The 16247-nt window shown below is 37.6% G+C and overlaps 1 protein-coding gene across 1 annotated transcript; it reads left to right on the top strand.

Annotated features, from left to right (window-relative positions):
• Positions 1-7171: 7171 nt before the first annotated feature.
• Positions 7172-12013, top strand: LOC137718184 (probable disease resistance protein At4g27220). Its single transcript, XM_068457682.1, has 2 exons — positions 7172-9346; positions 11294-12013. The coding sequence occupies exons 1-2, from the start codon at positions 7172-7174 to the stop codon at positions 12011-12013; spliced, it is 2895 nt and encodes a 964-aa protein (XP_068313783.1).
• The last annotated feature ends 4234 nt before the right edge of the window (positions 12014-16247 follow it).

Genomic DNA, 16247 nt, shown 5'->3' on the forward strand with positions numbered 1-16247 from the left:
GATTGTTGTTGCCTTGATTTCCAGGACCTTGATCCCTTCGATGGAGACATTCTTGAGCCCTATGGCCTTGCTTTCCACAAACCCAGCAACTTCCGTTGATTTTCTTGAAGTCTTTGCCTTTCGCACTAGGGACAAAGTGTTTTTCCTTCTTCTTAGTTTTTTGAAACTTTGGCTTTTGCTTTGATGAACTTCCTTCAATAACATTAGCCTTGGCTTACATACTCGAAACCAGGCTCTTCTCATTTTTCCTGTTATCTTCCTCAATTCTCAGCCTTACAATGAGATCCTCAAGAGTCATCTCCTTACGTTTGTGCTTAAGATAATTCTTGAACTTTTTCCAAGAAGGTGGTAGTTTTTTTATAAATGACGTCACTTGGAAAGACTCATTGATCACCATCCCTTCAACATGAATGTCATAGATGATTTTCTGGAAATCTTCAGTTTGAGAGACAATGGACTTGGAATCCACCATTTTGTAGTCCAAAAATTTGCCCACGACGGATTTCTTTGAACCAGCATCCTCGGTTTTATATTTTTTCTCAAGTGATTCCCAAAGTTCCTTGGTTGTTTTGCATACCACATAGACATCATACAACAAATCATCTAATGCATTGAGAATATAGTTTCTGCAAAGGAAATCATTATGATTCCAGGCATCTATGGCCGTCAAAGTTTTTGCAGAAAAAATATTTTCTCCATTTGCAGTAGGCATTGTCTCGTGCTAAACATTAGCCAAATTCAGTGTTGTCAAATAAAATAGCATCTTCTGCTGCCATCTTTTGAAGTCTCCGCCCTTAAATTTCTCAGGCTTCTCATAATGAGGTTTAGTTCCTGATTGTTCCATATTGTTCGAAAATTGTTGGAGAACAATTTAGAAACAATAAAATAATAGAAATATAGAATCGAAATACTTATACTTTATTATTAAAAAATACTTGCAATACAAAATGCAATTACACAATAATTACAAAAAATTAAAATGACACTAACTTGAATGAATTGATGGTAGAGGCTAGTGCAAACGCTATGTCATTCAAACAATATTTTCGTCCCACTCGTGTGCTTGTGGTTCTACAACGTCTGCTCGACCAGGATGCAACTACCTAATTCTACAACGCGCACTGGATTATAGAACTCTAGCGAATTGCTTTGTGTGTTTACTCTCTGGAAATTTTGTACGGAAGACAAGGAGGAAGAAAAGATGATTTTTGGATGGAACTGAGGACTCCAGTTATATAGGCTTTTTCATAACTCTTCAAACACCTTTTGGATGTATCTGAAGCTATACAACTCTTTCCAAAGAGATACAACTCCCAAGGAGTTGTGTCTATTAATCAAAACGTTTTTAATTAATTTAATTCGAAATTAAAACTAATTGATCAAATTAATTTTAATTCCTTGGCCCCAAGTGCCCCCAAGGCCCTTGTCTTGATTAATTAATATTAATATTATAGTATAATCATCAAGCCTAATCCACACAATTAGTGGCCCAAATCTCAATCCTCATTCCAAATGGTCCAAGTTCTAATTACTAAGAAGAAGGAATAAGCCTATATAAAGACTAGTAAAAAACCACTGTTGCCCGATGTGGGACAAATGGGGTCTCAAAATTCCTACATGAAGTCCCACTCCTATAGCTTGTAATTGAGACAACATATATATTTTTTTATTATCATTAAAAAATGACTCGTTAAGTTGACAATTAGAAAAATTATTCACGAACATAGCCTATTAGTTAGCACAAACACAACTCATTAGTTAACGGGTCAAACCGTTATCAACATGGCTCACTAAGAGCATCTTCAAAGAGAGATGTCAAATGTAAAACATCTTGGAGCTTGAAAGATAGGTATGGGGTTTACATCGGGTCGTCACTAAACTTGACAACTTGGGGATTGAAATAAAATACATAGTCCAATTCTGCAGACAACACACTATGATGCAAAGAATTAAGTTAAGGTTTCACTCTAAATTTGATTAGCAATTGGAGGAATAGACTAATGTCTCCATATGATCCATGCATAGTATACTATCCATTTTCTTCGGCTTCAGGCCCGTTGACTCTCACTTTCAATTTCTCAATTCTTCATTCCACTGGCCTATCTCTTCATGATCTAGCATTTTCTCTATGATCGAATTAAGCTTAAAAAGATGGTTCCACTTCCGTGATTCGTTCATCATTTTCATTCTAGTTAAATTAGAGTCGGTCTCCTACAGACTTGCAGTTTCTTCATTGCAGCAACCTTCTTTTTTTCTTTTTTCTGTCAGTTTACTTCAAAGAAAGAGCATCACAAACTCTCTGGTCTAAGAAGAAGAATTAGAAGAGCATTCACCACCAAAAGTGATAAAGATACTTGTGGTTTAGGGTCCGTTTGATAACCATTTCATTTAGTTGTAGGGTAATGTTGACCCTAAAAACCCAAACAGGTACACATATTGTTAAATTAGAAGAAGAAGATAAAACTTAGTGCTTTTAATAGATTTCTTGGTTCTTTTTTGCTTTTAGTTAGCAAATTGCAATTATATCCAGAATAACTTTGCAAGAAAAAATGAAATTATTACGTACTCTCCCTTCTTACTTCATTAGCTTATTCTTAATTTACAGTACTACCGATTTGTATTGGTGCTCCAAGGAACGTATATATTGAAGGGCAACTCACTTCATCCATAACCAACAGAGCTAAGGGTACGTTCTTTAATTATAATCATATTTGATTTGAGTTGGAATCTTGGATTTCATTTATGGTAATTTGGTGGTTGTCTTCATATTTGATTTGCTTTAGGGGCTAAATCTAGTGCCATGCAAGCTTGAACTTTTTAGTCAATACATTGATTATTTATCGTACATTTATGTTAAGTCTACAATAGTTTAGTGTATATACGTGATGTAATCTTGAAAAAGAATGAAGAACAATTAGAGATGAAATGCTTGAGCTAATAGTAGCAGCTTAGCATACTTCATACATTCTTATCTCTTCTCCTTCACTACCAAACAAGGACAATTACTCTGAACCCTTCAATCTAAGAAACTAATTTGGTGCATACACCTGTCTTATGAGACTAAGTCCACACCTAGTTCACTAACAACAAGTAACACTAGCAGCTACGTAACACTAGCCTTATGGAATTCAAACAGACAAACACAAACAGATTTCTTGTGTTCCAAGTTGTAGGATCAAAACCAGAACTCATTTAGCTCCAACATTCCCTTCTAAATGGATTCTGTTTTGACTCCAAGCAATCCTCTCAGATAAACAAATTTGTGTTTGGACATGAGTTTTGCTGAAAACATACAACTCAGTTGTGTTTTCTTGGAATATCTTATACGATGAAATGAATTTTCTTATTATGAGAATTAATAATAAGGGTTAATCTCAGTTTACTAACTTGAAGTTGTTTTGTTTTTATCATTTCATATCTCAAGTTTTTTTCATTCCAGTCCGATACCTAAAGTGAGAGTTTTGGAGATATATGTTTCATACATCCGTTAAGTTTTCTATTAAAACGACCATTAACTTGTGACATGGTGCCTAGGTTGACAATGACTGAGTGCATGTCAATTTGGGTCCATGTGGTTATTAAAAAAAAAAATTAATAAAATTTTGAAACCCGAAGTTGGGATGGGAGGTGGTGGTGAGGAGGTCGTCTCCATGCTCTTCGATTAAACGAAGATATCGAGTAGGTTGTTATTGCGTGAGTCAATGTGTAGGAGAGAGGGAATGTAAATATTGTGTAAATATTAGAGTCATGTTTTAGGAAGGTTATATTTGTTTCCTTTATTGTCTCTTATGTAACAAGGATTGTATGTACTTATATTCAGAATTATGGAATACATCAAAATTAAGCCGTAAAATTCTATTTGGCATCCGAGCCGAGTTAGCGTAACCTTAAACTTTTTTTCCCACCGTGCCGCTACTCATATTGGAATATGTAGCCTTGTTCTTTGCTAAGCTCTTGCAAAAACAAAAGTTGTGTGCCGTGTGTAATTTGTTGCGCTATCAATGGCAAGTATTGAGGAAAACTCACGGCTAAAGTTGGAGGGGGTTCACGTTTAACCACCGACAATTCAGTTGTGAATCATGTGTGATACATAATGATGCTTCAAACGTACCAAATACCATAAAATTCAATGGATCAAATTATCCTATTTGGTCCAAAGTATTGGAGATGCATATCACTGGGTGTGGTAAGAAAACGTTCGTGACAGGGAGTATGAAGGAACCCAAGGAAGAGAGTGCCGAGTATGAAGCTTGGGAAACTGGGAATGAAATTGTGAAATGGTGGTTGATTAATTCCATGGATCCTACCATCATGGGTTTTTTTCATCCATCTTCATACTGCTAAAGAAGTGTGAGAAGAAGTTGCTCGCACATATTATGATGGTTTTGATATCTCTCAAATTTATGAGTTGAGGGTAAAGTCGTTTTGACTTCGTCAGGAAGGGCATCGTATTGGTGTGTACTATGCCGATCTCAAAGCAGTATGGCAAGAACTGGATCAAAGAAGACCGATTATGATGGAGTGTGTTATTGACTTGAAGACGCTTCGAGAAAAGATCCAATTGGACTGAGTTTATGCCTTCCTGGTGGGACTTGATGATGTATTTGATAAGGTACATAGTGATATTTTGAAAACTCAACCCCTACCATCTATCGAATAGGTATTTTATGTTGTTAGGCGTGATGGGAGGAAGTAGTGTCGGCAGCCAAGGAGGAGCCCTGACACCGACAATAGCCATGATATCTCAGCCACTCTCTGCTAGCCAGCCATATGTCTCACCTTCATCGACAACTTCCCATGCTTTTACTTAAGAGAATAAAGGTGATTTAAAGTGTACTTTCTACAGTCAAACTCGTCATACTAAGTATACCTGTTTCCAAAAGCATGGAGTCCCTGAGTGGTTCTTTGAATTGAAGAAAAAGTTACGTGCCAAGGAGTGAGCTGCTAATGGAGCAAGTGGAAGCCGTGTCATTGCCATACCTAGCACCAAGGAAGTCGTGCCTACTCCTGGAGATTCAAATCAAAGTTTGTTGACTAGAACCACTCCTAGTGAATCACCGTCTAATACAGGTAGTATGGGGCGTGTTCTTTTAACCTCTGATATGAAACATCATACAGGTTGGATTCTGGACTCTGGTGTAACAGACCATATAAACTTTGATAAAAATTTGTTTACTTGTATGACAACGACTCCTCAGAAGTGTATAACAATGGAAAACGACACCACTACACCGGTTCTTGGGGCCGGCACCGTGGACCTCACACCGGCACCGGCTCTCTCCCTTCATCATTGCTTGTTTGTTCCGTCATTGTCTCATAATTTGTTATATTTCCTCAACTCTCCTAGCAACCAAACAGAAAATAACTTGCTTCCTTCTTTCTCTCTCTAAAAGATAGAACAAGCAGCCTCAAATCTTGAAACCCAAAATTCAAAATCACAACTTTTGGATACTTAACTTTATCCACATTTTTTCATAAATACCCACCCAAAAAAGACCTTGAATTTCGATTTCATTCCTCCTATTTTCTTTCAATCCCCTCAACTTTCCCAACAACCAAACAGAAAACAACTCTTTCTCTCTCAAAACAGAAACAAGAAAGGAAGAAAATTCCTGAGAGAATACACAAGAAATCGATTAGGTTTCCAAGTCAAGAAATTGATTGAGCTGCAAAAGGAAAGAGAAAGATAGAGGGGTTAATCGGAAGGAAAGAGAAATCGATTAGATTTCCAACTCCCCCACCTCAGATCTCTCTCCTTATTCGTATCTTTTTTTTTTTTTTTTGTTAAACCGGAACTCCTCATCTTATCCCTTCCTCTTTTCGTTTTTGTAATTTTTGAAATTTTAATATCATGTGGACCACATTGACACATGGACCAAAAAGTTTAAACTCAAATGGCATATGTAACACCTAGCCAACTTAGCATGTAACCCTCTTCTCGAGAATTTTTTCGAGGTACCGGGAACTCTTGCTGACTTGGAGTTCCACCAATAAGGTCTTGACATCTGTGCATTTAAGTTGGAATTTACACCAACAATTTGGCCCACTATTAAAGCAATTAGAAAACTTAATATTTAATTAACAAGCGTTTTCTGACTAAAGGGTCACCAGCACCTGCGCCACAACCATGTCACGCCAACCACCATGAACATCCACAGAAGCTCTAGTCTCCATCACACAACTAAAATATCAATTTGGCACCATCATCTTCTTCTATCATGTTGCATCATCATCATGATTTGAAGACGCCGGTTCTTGATCACCATGAGAAAGGTGGGATGATAAGGGGACGAGGACATGGTGGAGCAGAACCCCAGGCGACGATGGTGGTTGTCGGGGGCTAAGAGGAATTGGAGGGGAATATGATTAGAAGGTTGGGGTAGGGCCTCGAGAATGAGGCTTTAAAAAAAAATAAAAAATCATTTATTCACCTTAATGGGGCAGATGACGTTATTGGATTGGCAGGAACACCACCTGCATTGCTAAGGTGTGTGTTCCCATCACCCCCAAAAATTTCTCCCTTTTCTGCACTTACCATTTAATGCATAGGAGAGAAAGCATGCACAATTGCATGCAACCAGCAACCCACAAAGTCAAGACCTGCTTCTAACTTTGTTTGTGGCAGTAGATGTCTTCTCTTGAACGAAGACTTCCTCGCCACAACTGGAAGGCATTCACATGGTCTTCAATTGTTGTCAATACATGACTCATATGTGTGAGCCAAACACAACAAATAATTATTGGGTAATGCTAGAGAGACAAAATTTGTAGACAAGATTTTGTAAACTAAATGAAATGGAAGTTGATGATTGAATTAATACTTAAACATTGATAAATGTGCTCATTCATGTTGTGACAAGTCATTTAGTTTGCATATTTTGTTTACAAATTTAGTCTCTCTAACATTATCCATAATTACTACGACTTAATTAATATTTAAAAATTACAATTAAATGCCAACTAGAGTTAATTTCTAATCTTAGACAAGATTTTATTCAAAAAGCAATCTTTTTCAAGAAGTGGAATAGAATTCTCCGTTTCTTATTATGCACTGAAATGCAATGTGTTTATTTTTAAGTTGTTGAAAGATCATAACTCATGAGTCAATTAGAAAAGTAAAGTATTTCATGAGCTCCTTTTTTTCCAATTTAATTTGTATTTATGAGCAGGCATGGGCATTGTCGGAAAAGTTGTCGAGTATGCTGTTAAACCAGCTATGCGCCAAGTGGGTTACCTAGCTCACTGCAAAAGGAACCTTGAGAAACTACAGACTCGGGTGAACGAATTAAGTGCTGCTAGAGAGCGGCTAGAACTCGAGGTTGTTCGAGCTGAAGAAAAAGGTGAAGAAATCCAAACTGACGTCCAGAACTGGCTAAAACACATGGTTGAGATCACTGAGAAGGCGAACGAATTATGGAAGCGTGATACGCAGGCAAAGATGAGCTGTCTCCGTGGGGTTTGTCCAAACCCGGTGCTCCGTTACAAGCTAGGCAGGAGATCAACAAAGTTGCAGCAGGCGGTTGTTAACCACTACGCGAAAAGAGATTTCGCTAGCATTTCGTACAAAGTCCGCCCACAAGAGGTATCCATGGTATCTGACAAACATTATGAGGCATTTGATTCGAGGAATTTAACTGTCAAGAAGATCATGGATGAACTGAGAATTCCTAATACCGACCTGATTTTGGTCTATGGTATTGGAGGCGTGGGGAAGACCACACTGGTTGAAGAAGTCCTTAGGCAAGCTGTAAAAGAAAAGTTATTTGCTGATGCGGTTATGGTAAGAAGTGTGCAAAATCTGGACCTTGAAGTAATTCAAAAAGAAATTGCCAGAAAGTTAGGTATGGAAGTTTATGAAAGCGAAACTATGTCAGACAGAGCACTTCGTCTGTGTAACAGGATAAAGGCCAAGAAAGTTCTTGTAATTTTAGACAACATTTGGGAAAGCATTGACTTGCAGAGTGTAGGACTTCCTTGTGTGCCGACTTGTAGAATACTGTTGACATCCAGAACTCGAAAATTGCTATCCACAGAGAAGCGGTTGCAAAAAGACTTTGTGCTTCAAGTTTTAAACGAGGAAGAAGCTTGGCGTTTATTTGAGACGAAGGCAGGTGGTGTTGTTAAAAATCCCAACATACAAACTGTGGCAACTGAAGTAGCCAAAAAATGCGGAGGTTTGCCAGTTTTGGTTGTCACAGTCGCAAGCTCTTTAAGAAATAGAACTACTTTACCAGTATGGAGGGATGCCTTGAGATGCCTAAAAGTGTTTGACAACGAACACTCAGCCGAACACGAAGCATACTCGGCTTTAGAGTGGAGTTACAATCAATTGGATGATCAAAAGCTTAAGCCCCTATTCTTGATATGTGGAATGTTGGCACGTCTTGGGGGAGCCTACGCTACTTTGACAAACTTGTTGAAATATACAATTGGTTTGGGTTTGTTTAATAACATTGACTCAGTGGAGCACGCACAATATGCATTGCACTCGCGGATTGAAGAGCTTAAAGATTCTTGTCTGTTACTCGAATCCGAGGATAATACATCATTCACAATGCATGACATGGTACACGATGTTGCCATCTCGATTGCATCCAAAGGCCAACATGCCTTATTAAGAACATACGGAGATGAGTTGAAGGAATGGCCAAACAATAAGGATTTTTTGGAAAATTGCACAATGATCTCTTTGCCGTGCAAAAACATCCCTAGGCTTCCTGAAGTTTTGAAATGCCAACAACTGGAGTTTTTTCATTTGCAATATGATGGTGACTTGCTTGAAATCCCAGGTAACTTTTTCGAGGAGATGAGAAAGCTTAAAGTTATGGATTTTACCAATGTGCATATTTGGTCGTTACCTCCATCTCTTCTGCTCCTAGAAAATCTTCGTACATTGTGTTTGGATCAATGCGTGGTGGGAGACATAACTCTACTCGGACAGCTATCGCAACTAGAAATTCTCAGCTTTATATATTCCAAGCTTAAAGTGTTACCGAAAGAAATAGGGAAATTGACTCGTCTTCGACTGCTGGATTTAAGCTGGTGCTCTGAACTCAAAACGATTTCACCTAATGTTATATCAAGTTTGAAAAGTCTAGAAGACTTGAGAATGAAAAACAGCTTCAACGGATGGGTGCCAGAAGGAGTCACCGGAGAAAGAAGTAATGCTAGCCTTTTGGAACTGAAGGACTTGCCTCGTTTAGCTGCATTAAGCATACATGTTCCAGATGCTAGCAGTATTCCAACAGACTTGTTCACAGACAAGTTAAAAAGATACGAAATATTAATCGGCACTGCGCCAAAATGGGACGATGTGGATGAAACCCTCAATACATTGAAGCTCCACCTCCCAACTGGCTGTGAATTGGACCACGGTCTAGAAATGTTGTTGAAGAGGTCATGTGAAGATTTGTACTTGGATGGGTCGAAGGGAGCTGATAATGTTGTGTACCACTCAGGTAGTGAAGATTTTCAACAACTCAAGCATCTCCATGTGAAAAACAATGCCCAATTTACACATATCATTACTGAGGAGGTATGCCTTTGGTGTCATTCTTTCCCATTTATGCCATTAGTACTTCTTTTTATTTATTTATTTGAGCGATATAATTTACAAAGAAAAATGAAACAACCACCATAGAACTTCTAGATTTTGTCTGGCTAAATTTACATATATTTGATTATTTGAAGTGGTTCAATTTTATCTAGTGCATATCAAGAAATATATATTGGTATAATTTTTTCATCTAAAGATACCATTTGACTAGATAATAACAATTAATGTGAATTCTCTTCTCTTAAAAATCGAATGTACAAATACTGCAGGTTGTGTTGCCGAACTTAACAAGCTTGGTGGTGGATCAATGTACTGGTTTAACTTTTGTGTTATCGTCTCCTATGGCTAGGAATCTTGTACAACTTGAAAAACTAGAGATAACAGGATGTGAATCAATGGAAGAGATAGTTTCAATAGAAGAATATGGTGAAGAAAAACCGGATGGCATGCTTTGTAAGCTACAACATATGAAGCTAAGAGATCTTCCAAAACTCTCTAGATTCTGCTCAGTAAGCTGTAATGTCCAGTTTCCATCTTTGGAGAGTTTGAAATTAAAGAATTGTACAGAACTGAAAGGATTTGTCTTTGAACCTAAACTTGAGACTGAAGAACTATACTTTCTTTTTGACGACAAGGTAAAATTATTATACTATTGTTTCTCTTTTATTGATCATTATTCTTATGTCTAATATATTTACTTCGACCAAAAAAAAAAAAAAAAAAAAAAAAGAATTTAACAATTTTGTAATTCGAATACAGGTGGGGTTTCCAAAGTTGGAGATATTGTCCATCTTTGGGCTATCTACTTTGACTACAGTATGGCACAACCAACTTGATCCAGACTCTTTCTACAAACTTAGAGATGTTGAAGTTATCGAATGCCATAGTCTAATAAGCATCTTTACACCTAGCATTGCAGGAAGATTGAATGCTTTAGGAAGTTTATTGATAAGTTCGTGCAGTTGTTTAGAGGTGGTTTTTGAGATCGAAGAAACACCTTACACCTCTACGACTCAGTTGAAAATGTCTGGTTGTGAAAATCTAGATTCGGTATTTATAGATGACTGTAAGAGTTTGAAATATATTTTTCCATGCTCAGTGGCTAGAGGTCTTCAGCAACTACGAGAGCTAAAAGTGAAGTTTTGTCCTGGAGTGGAGGAAATAATTTCCAAGGAAGAGGGACTAGAAATGATGCCCAAGTTTGTGTTTCCAAATTCAACAAATATTGAATTTATCTGTCTAGCCCAACTTAAGAGCTTCTATCCAGGACTGCATGCTTCTGAATGGCCGCTACTCGAACAAGTGGATGTGCAGGAATGTGGTAAATTGGATATTTTTGCCTCTGAAATTTCAAGTTTCCAGAAGCATAAGTTTGGAGGTCTTTACACTCCAATTAAACACTCTCTGTTCTTAATTGACAAGGTAAAAATACATTACGCAATTTTCTTAAACGAAAGTTAGCTTTTCAAGCTAGTTCATAGAAAAAATCTCCTTCTGTCGTTATTTTTGTCGTTTATCATTCTTGCGCTGGTAATATTGCAGGATGTATCATTCCCCAACTTGGAAAACATGACCTTAGGCAGAGACATGGAGATATGGTGTGGTCCATCCTCATCACAGGTGTTTAGGAAACTAAAATCGTTGGTGTTTGAGTACTCCGACCAGAAAATTTCTTTATTTGAGAATAGTGTACATCCAGATGTGACCTTCCCACATTTAAGTGTTTTGAAGCTTAAGGAAATGCGGAAATTGATGCATCTACACAGCGAGAATTGCCCAGGGGCAGGCCCATTTTTTCCAAACTTGAAAGTTCTACATGTGGTTGCTTGTGTTGCATTGAAGGATCCGGTGTTATCTGCTATTCCCTTCAAGAATTTAACAACTTTGGAAGTAGTTGGTTGTCATAGGTTGAAATATTTAACAACTTACACGATAGCCAAAACTTTAAAGCGGCTAAGAGAAATGACGGTTGGGCATTGTAAAAGAATGAGAGGAATAGGGGCAACGACATCAGATGCAGATGATGCAGGAAATGATGGTGAGATTTGTTTTAGCCAGTTGCAAAGTTTGAAACTTTACTCTCTACCACGTCTGCAAGATTTCTTCTCTGGAAATTGCATTGTCAAATTCCGATCCTTGAAAACCGTACATATATACAAATGCCCTGAGTTGAAGATTAACAGCCTTGAGTGGAAGAGTTCCCCAGAACTAGGAGTGCAGATAACAGAGGAGGTAGTACGAGATTATTATTGGTGTCGCAAGGATGACGACGACAACGATGATGAAGTTGATACAGATGGTGGTGTTGGTGATGGTAATGAATCTAATGATGATGTTTACTGTAGTGTTGGTGATGGTGATGATATTGCTGATGACCGAAGCTGTGAAGATTCTAATGGCGATAGTGATGGTGATGCAGTTATTGATGATGGGGGGTGGCGGTCGTGGTGGTGGTGACGACAATGCTACACTCAGCATATATGAAAGCAATAGTTTTCTTGCTAACGAGAAATTTTTCATAGGGACTGGAATACAAGTGGTACACCACGTGTTTTAATAAAAGTGGTAGGAAATTTTATTTTCTAAGTTATTAACTTTTTAGCACACATATCCCACAATTTGTAAAGTGACACGTGGTGTACCACCCCGTGTACCGGTCACGCTGAAAAATTTCTCCTTGCTAACATGTTTGTTATTTTTATCTGTAAAGGTAATTGGTTTTGGGTTTTACAGAACACAATTTTCTCCCATAATTTTTATTCACTTTTCTAACTAAGGGGTTCATGTTGAGACACCCCTGCTGAAGCACAAAAATTTACCTCCAACTAAGAGGCTAATCACAGCACGACACGTGTTAACGTCAGAATAAAACTCCTAGACCCCCACATCGACTGTGCATGAAAGCTGGAGACTCCTCAACTATAAAAGAAGATCATTCCTTCCATAGAATTAATCCCTAATGCCATTATGATACTTAAACTCGTCATTAGAACTCGTTAATGGTGATTATGCTTAGACCTTTGTAACATGTAAACTATATATTATTATTGAAAAATCCTCTACCTTCGCGGACGTAGCCCAACTTAGATGACCGGAGCAACCGTGCAAAGTCATAAATGTGGCACCTTACTTTGTTCTATAGTATCTCCAATTTTGTGCATCAAGATTTGGCATCGTTTGTGCGAAACAACACTTATTCCTACTCTCATCAGCTTTGTCAAGCTAGTATCCATTGTTTGGACACTCTTCTTTGATCAGGTATCCCTCTCCAACATAGGGAGCCAAGGAAGCCACAACACCTAGAACGACACCCCTCTCGTGTCTAGCGTGAGGCAATGACTGAAGGAAAGAAAGAAAGTTACTCTTCAAGCTAAGGTCGAGGAGCTGAAAGCTCAGAACAACAAATAGTAATTAGGAGTGAGATCCTCTATGAACAGCATGAAAAGCTCTTTTAGATGCTCCACGAGACTTGACATACCTTGTCTTACGACCCTAGCCTAATTAAACCTTAGCCATCACATAGGCTTTCACATGAGTAGCTAAATGACCAAAACAATATGGGCTTTAAGAAAAAACATAAGACCCGAATAGAATTGAGCCACAAAATTCAACAGTGGATTGCATGTTGGGAGGTATCCACCCATCCTCAAAGGCTATTCCATAATTAAGTTTTTCTTCTTTTCTTGGCTGAGCCAAACGCATTTGTTTTCAAATTACTTGTCATGCATGTGTACTGTCTTTCTAATAGAGATAAAACTCATATGTATTGGTTGGTCCTACCAAATATTTGTCATTTGACTTGCCCCCCATGTGAAAGAATGTTTTAATCAATTTAAAAGTATTATAAAACAAGTTCACAATCATGTTAACTTTAGCGATCATCACCACTTGAACCTTATGAAATAGTTGTGCAAACGTTATTCCATTGTCATGTGAACATTAAGGGCTTGTATGGTAGCCTAGACTGGATAAGCCTAGAACAGAGTCTAAGCTCAATCCTATGAAGTCCCACTCATATCTTTTCACGATTTACCATTTTCTCTATGACCGAATTAACCTAGAAAGATAGTTTCGTTTCTGCAATTCGTTCATCGTTTTCATTCTGGTTAAATTAGAGTCAAGTCTTATGCACACTTGCAGTTTCTTCATTGCAGCAACCCATTTTATTTTTATTTTTTTATCTTTCTGGTTCAACTACACATAATATAAGACAAGGTTTATATTAACACCCCGCATATTGTTGAATACACCACACATTTCCTTTTTCTTTTTTTCTTTTTTTTTTTTATTTTTTATAATTTAAACGTATCTTAATACACCCCCACATACTTTCCAATAATACCCTCACACCCCAACCCTCAACATACACCTTAAATTTCCTACATACACCCCATACTCTTCACATCTTAGGTGCAAATACATAAGATCAACCAAAGATATTATTTGTTTCTTCCAATAGGTGGTTTCTATGTTGTTCCCCACCCCCCCCCCCCCCCCCCCCCCCCCCCCCCCTCTTTCAAATAATAAAGATATAGATTTGAGAATCCACCATTAACGAACGAAAATTTGAGAATCCATCATTTTGTGGCAAAAGGGGATTTTTAGAAATGCATAGCATAAATAATGGTTCTGCATTAACTTCATGAATACTATTTTTGGATGGCTTCATAATTTTCCAGAAGCTAGCCTACTCTTTGATAATAAAGAAACCATGAAAATTCGGCAAAAAACTATAGAAAACTACTATAATATTCGGCATGAACTTGCCTAAACATTAAAATTTTGCTACTTCGCTTTATTGCTTCACAATGTTCTAACCACATCAGAAGAAATAAAACATTAATATTAGTTTCCTCCCTTACCATTAGAACTTAATTAGTGTAAAAACCACTAATAAAAATAAAGCAATATATTGTTGTATGAAACATTTCGTGGTGCTTAAAAGGTCTAAAAGATAGTAAGTCCAAACTACCCTTAAAAATCTGCAAATTGACAATTGTATGCTATTTGTATAAGTCTAATAAGAATGAATTTTTCTTATGGTTCTTGTTACAAAGCTATAGGTTTCTGGCGAATAAACTAGCACGTCTCATTGCCAAACTTGAGACAGTAATTTAACATGGTAAATTGTTACATGTGATGAAGGAAGCTGAGAGTGGTTTTGTGAGTTGAAGAAGATAAATAATCTTAGGACTTATATGTTAAAAGTGATATGTGTTGTAGGCCTACATGATGGAACTATTCTAGGGGAATAGAGAGAGGGAGGCCAGCTGCAATAAGAGATAAAGTGATTTAATTGTGAGGCGTGTGTTGTATCACCTCATTGTGCCTTTATTTATAGTAATAGGATAGGTAGAATTCTTACCATTTTCGGATTACAATTTTTAATAGGTAATTAACTACTAATAGGAATATAAGAGATATTCCTAGATCCACTAGAATTTACATAATCACATTTCTATTCTAAATATGACTGCAACACTCCCCCTTGAGTGTGTAAATACTCAAACAAGCATTGCATCAGATCTTCAGTAGATAAGATAGAATAGTTGATGAAGCCGGTGGCACAACGGGCGAATGCGATTCTCTAATATAAGAAAGTAAGTATGCATGAGTAGTAAAACTCACAAAACCTCGTTATGGTAAAACCTAGGATAGGTGAAAACTCATGGACTAAGGAGAAAAGTGAGAAGTAGGCATAATATCTAAAACAAACGTCAAATGTGATGAAAGTAGTGAACTCAACGGAGTGTGATCATCCTAGGATGAGTGCCTCGTTAAAACCTCGTTAGGTAGCAAAAACCTAGTGGGAAAAATGCTCCTAATTGTAGGAAAAAGAGTACATTAAGATAAAGTGAGTATGCTTCAGGATACTCCCCCTGGATTAGACATAACTTCCAAATAAGAAAACTACAAGCGATTCAATTCAGATAATTTATGCGTGCATATTGATTCCTTGGATGAGTTTCTAAAAAGTAGACTTGGGCAATGACTTGGTGAAGAGATCCGCCAGGTTATCCTAGGAACGGATTTGCTTGACTTCAATGTTCTGATGTTGTTGTTGATGGTGAGAGTAAAACAACTTCGGCGTTATGTGCTTAGTGTTGTGTCCCTTGATGTACCCCTTCTTTAACTACTCGATACATGCGGCATTGTCTTCAAAGATCATCGTTGGAAGGTCAACGATAGATGTAAGACCACTAGTTCTTCGAATATGTTTCATAATTGCTCTCAACCAAAAACACTCACATGATGCTTCATGCAGGGTAAGAATCTCAGCATGGTTCCAAGAAGTCACAACTAGCGTTTGCTTGGTAGACCTTAAAGATATAGCAGTGTCTCCAACGATAAAGACATACCCGTTTCAGAATGTGCCCTACGTGGGTCAAACAGATATCCAACATCTGCACAACCAATGAGGCAAGAATCAACTCGATGACCGTGAAAGGTGGCGTGTCCTCTCGAGGATTCATGGGTGTAGAACAAGCCCAAATCCGTAGTACCCTTAAGGTAGCGAAAAATGTCTTTAACACCATTCTAGTGTATGTGTGTAGGAGCATTGCTGCATCTAGCCAAAAGATTGACAACAAAGGAAATGTCAGGTCTAGTACATTGAGCCAATTACAATAAAGCACCAAGTGCACTTATGTATCAAACTTCAGGCTCCAAAATCTCTTCTTCATCCTCCTTA

The sequence above is a fragment of the Pyrus communis genome, chromosome 15 (assembly GCF_963583255.1).
Source record: "Pyrus communis chromosome 15, drPyrComm1.1, whole genome shotgun sequence".
Classification (NCBI taxonomy): domain Eukaryota; kingdom Viridiplantae; phylum Streptophyta; class Magnoliopsida; order Rosales; family Rosaceae; genus Pyrus; species Pyrus communis.

What these genes read in the sequence shown, in the direction of transcription:
- LOC137718184 (XM_068457682.1), top strand. Translation starts at nt 7,172, where the DNA reads ATGGGCATTGTCGGAAAAGTTGTCGAGTATGCTGTTAAACCAGCTATG. An exon ending in TCAATACATTGAAGCTCCAC is followed by an intron (nt 9,347 to 11,293) that starts CTCCCAACTGGC and finishes TTGAAGCTTAAG; the next exon opens with GAAATGCGGAAATTGATGCA.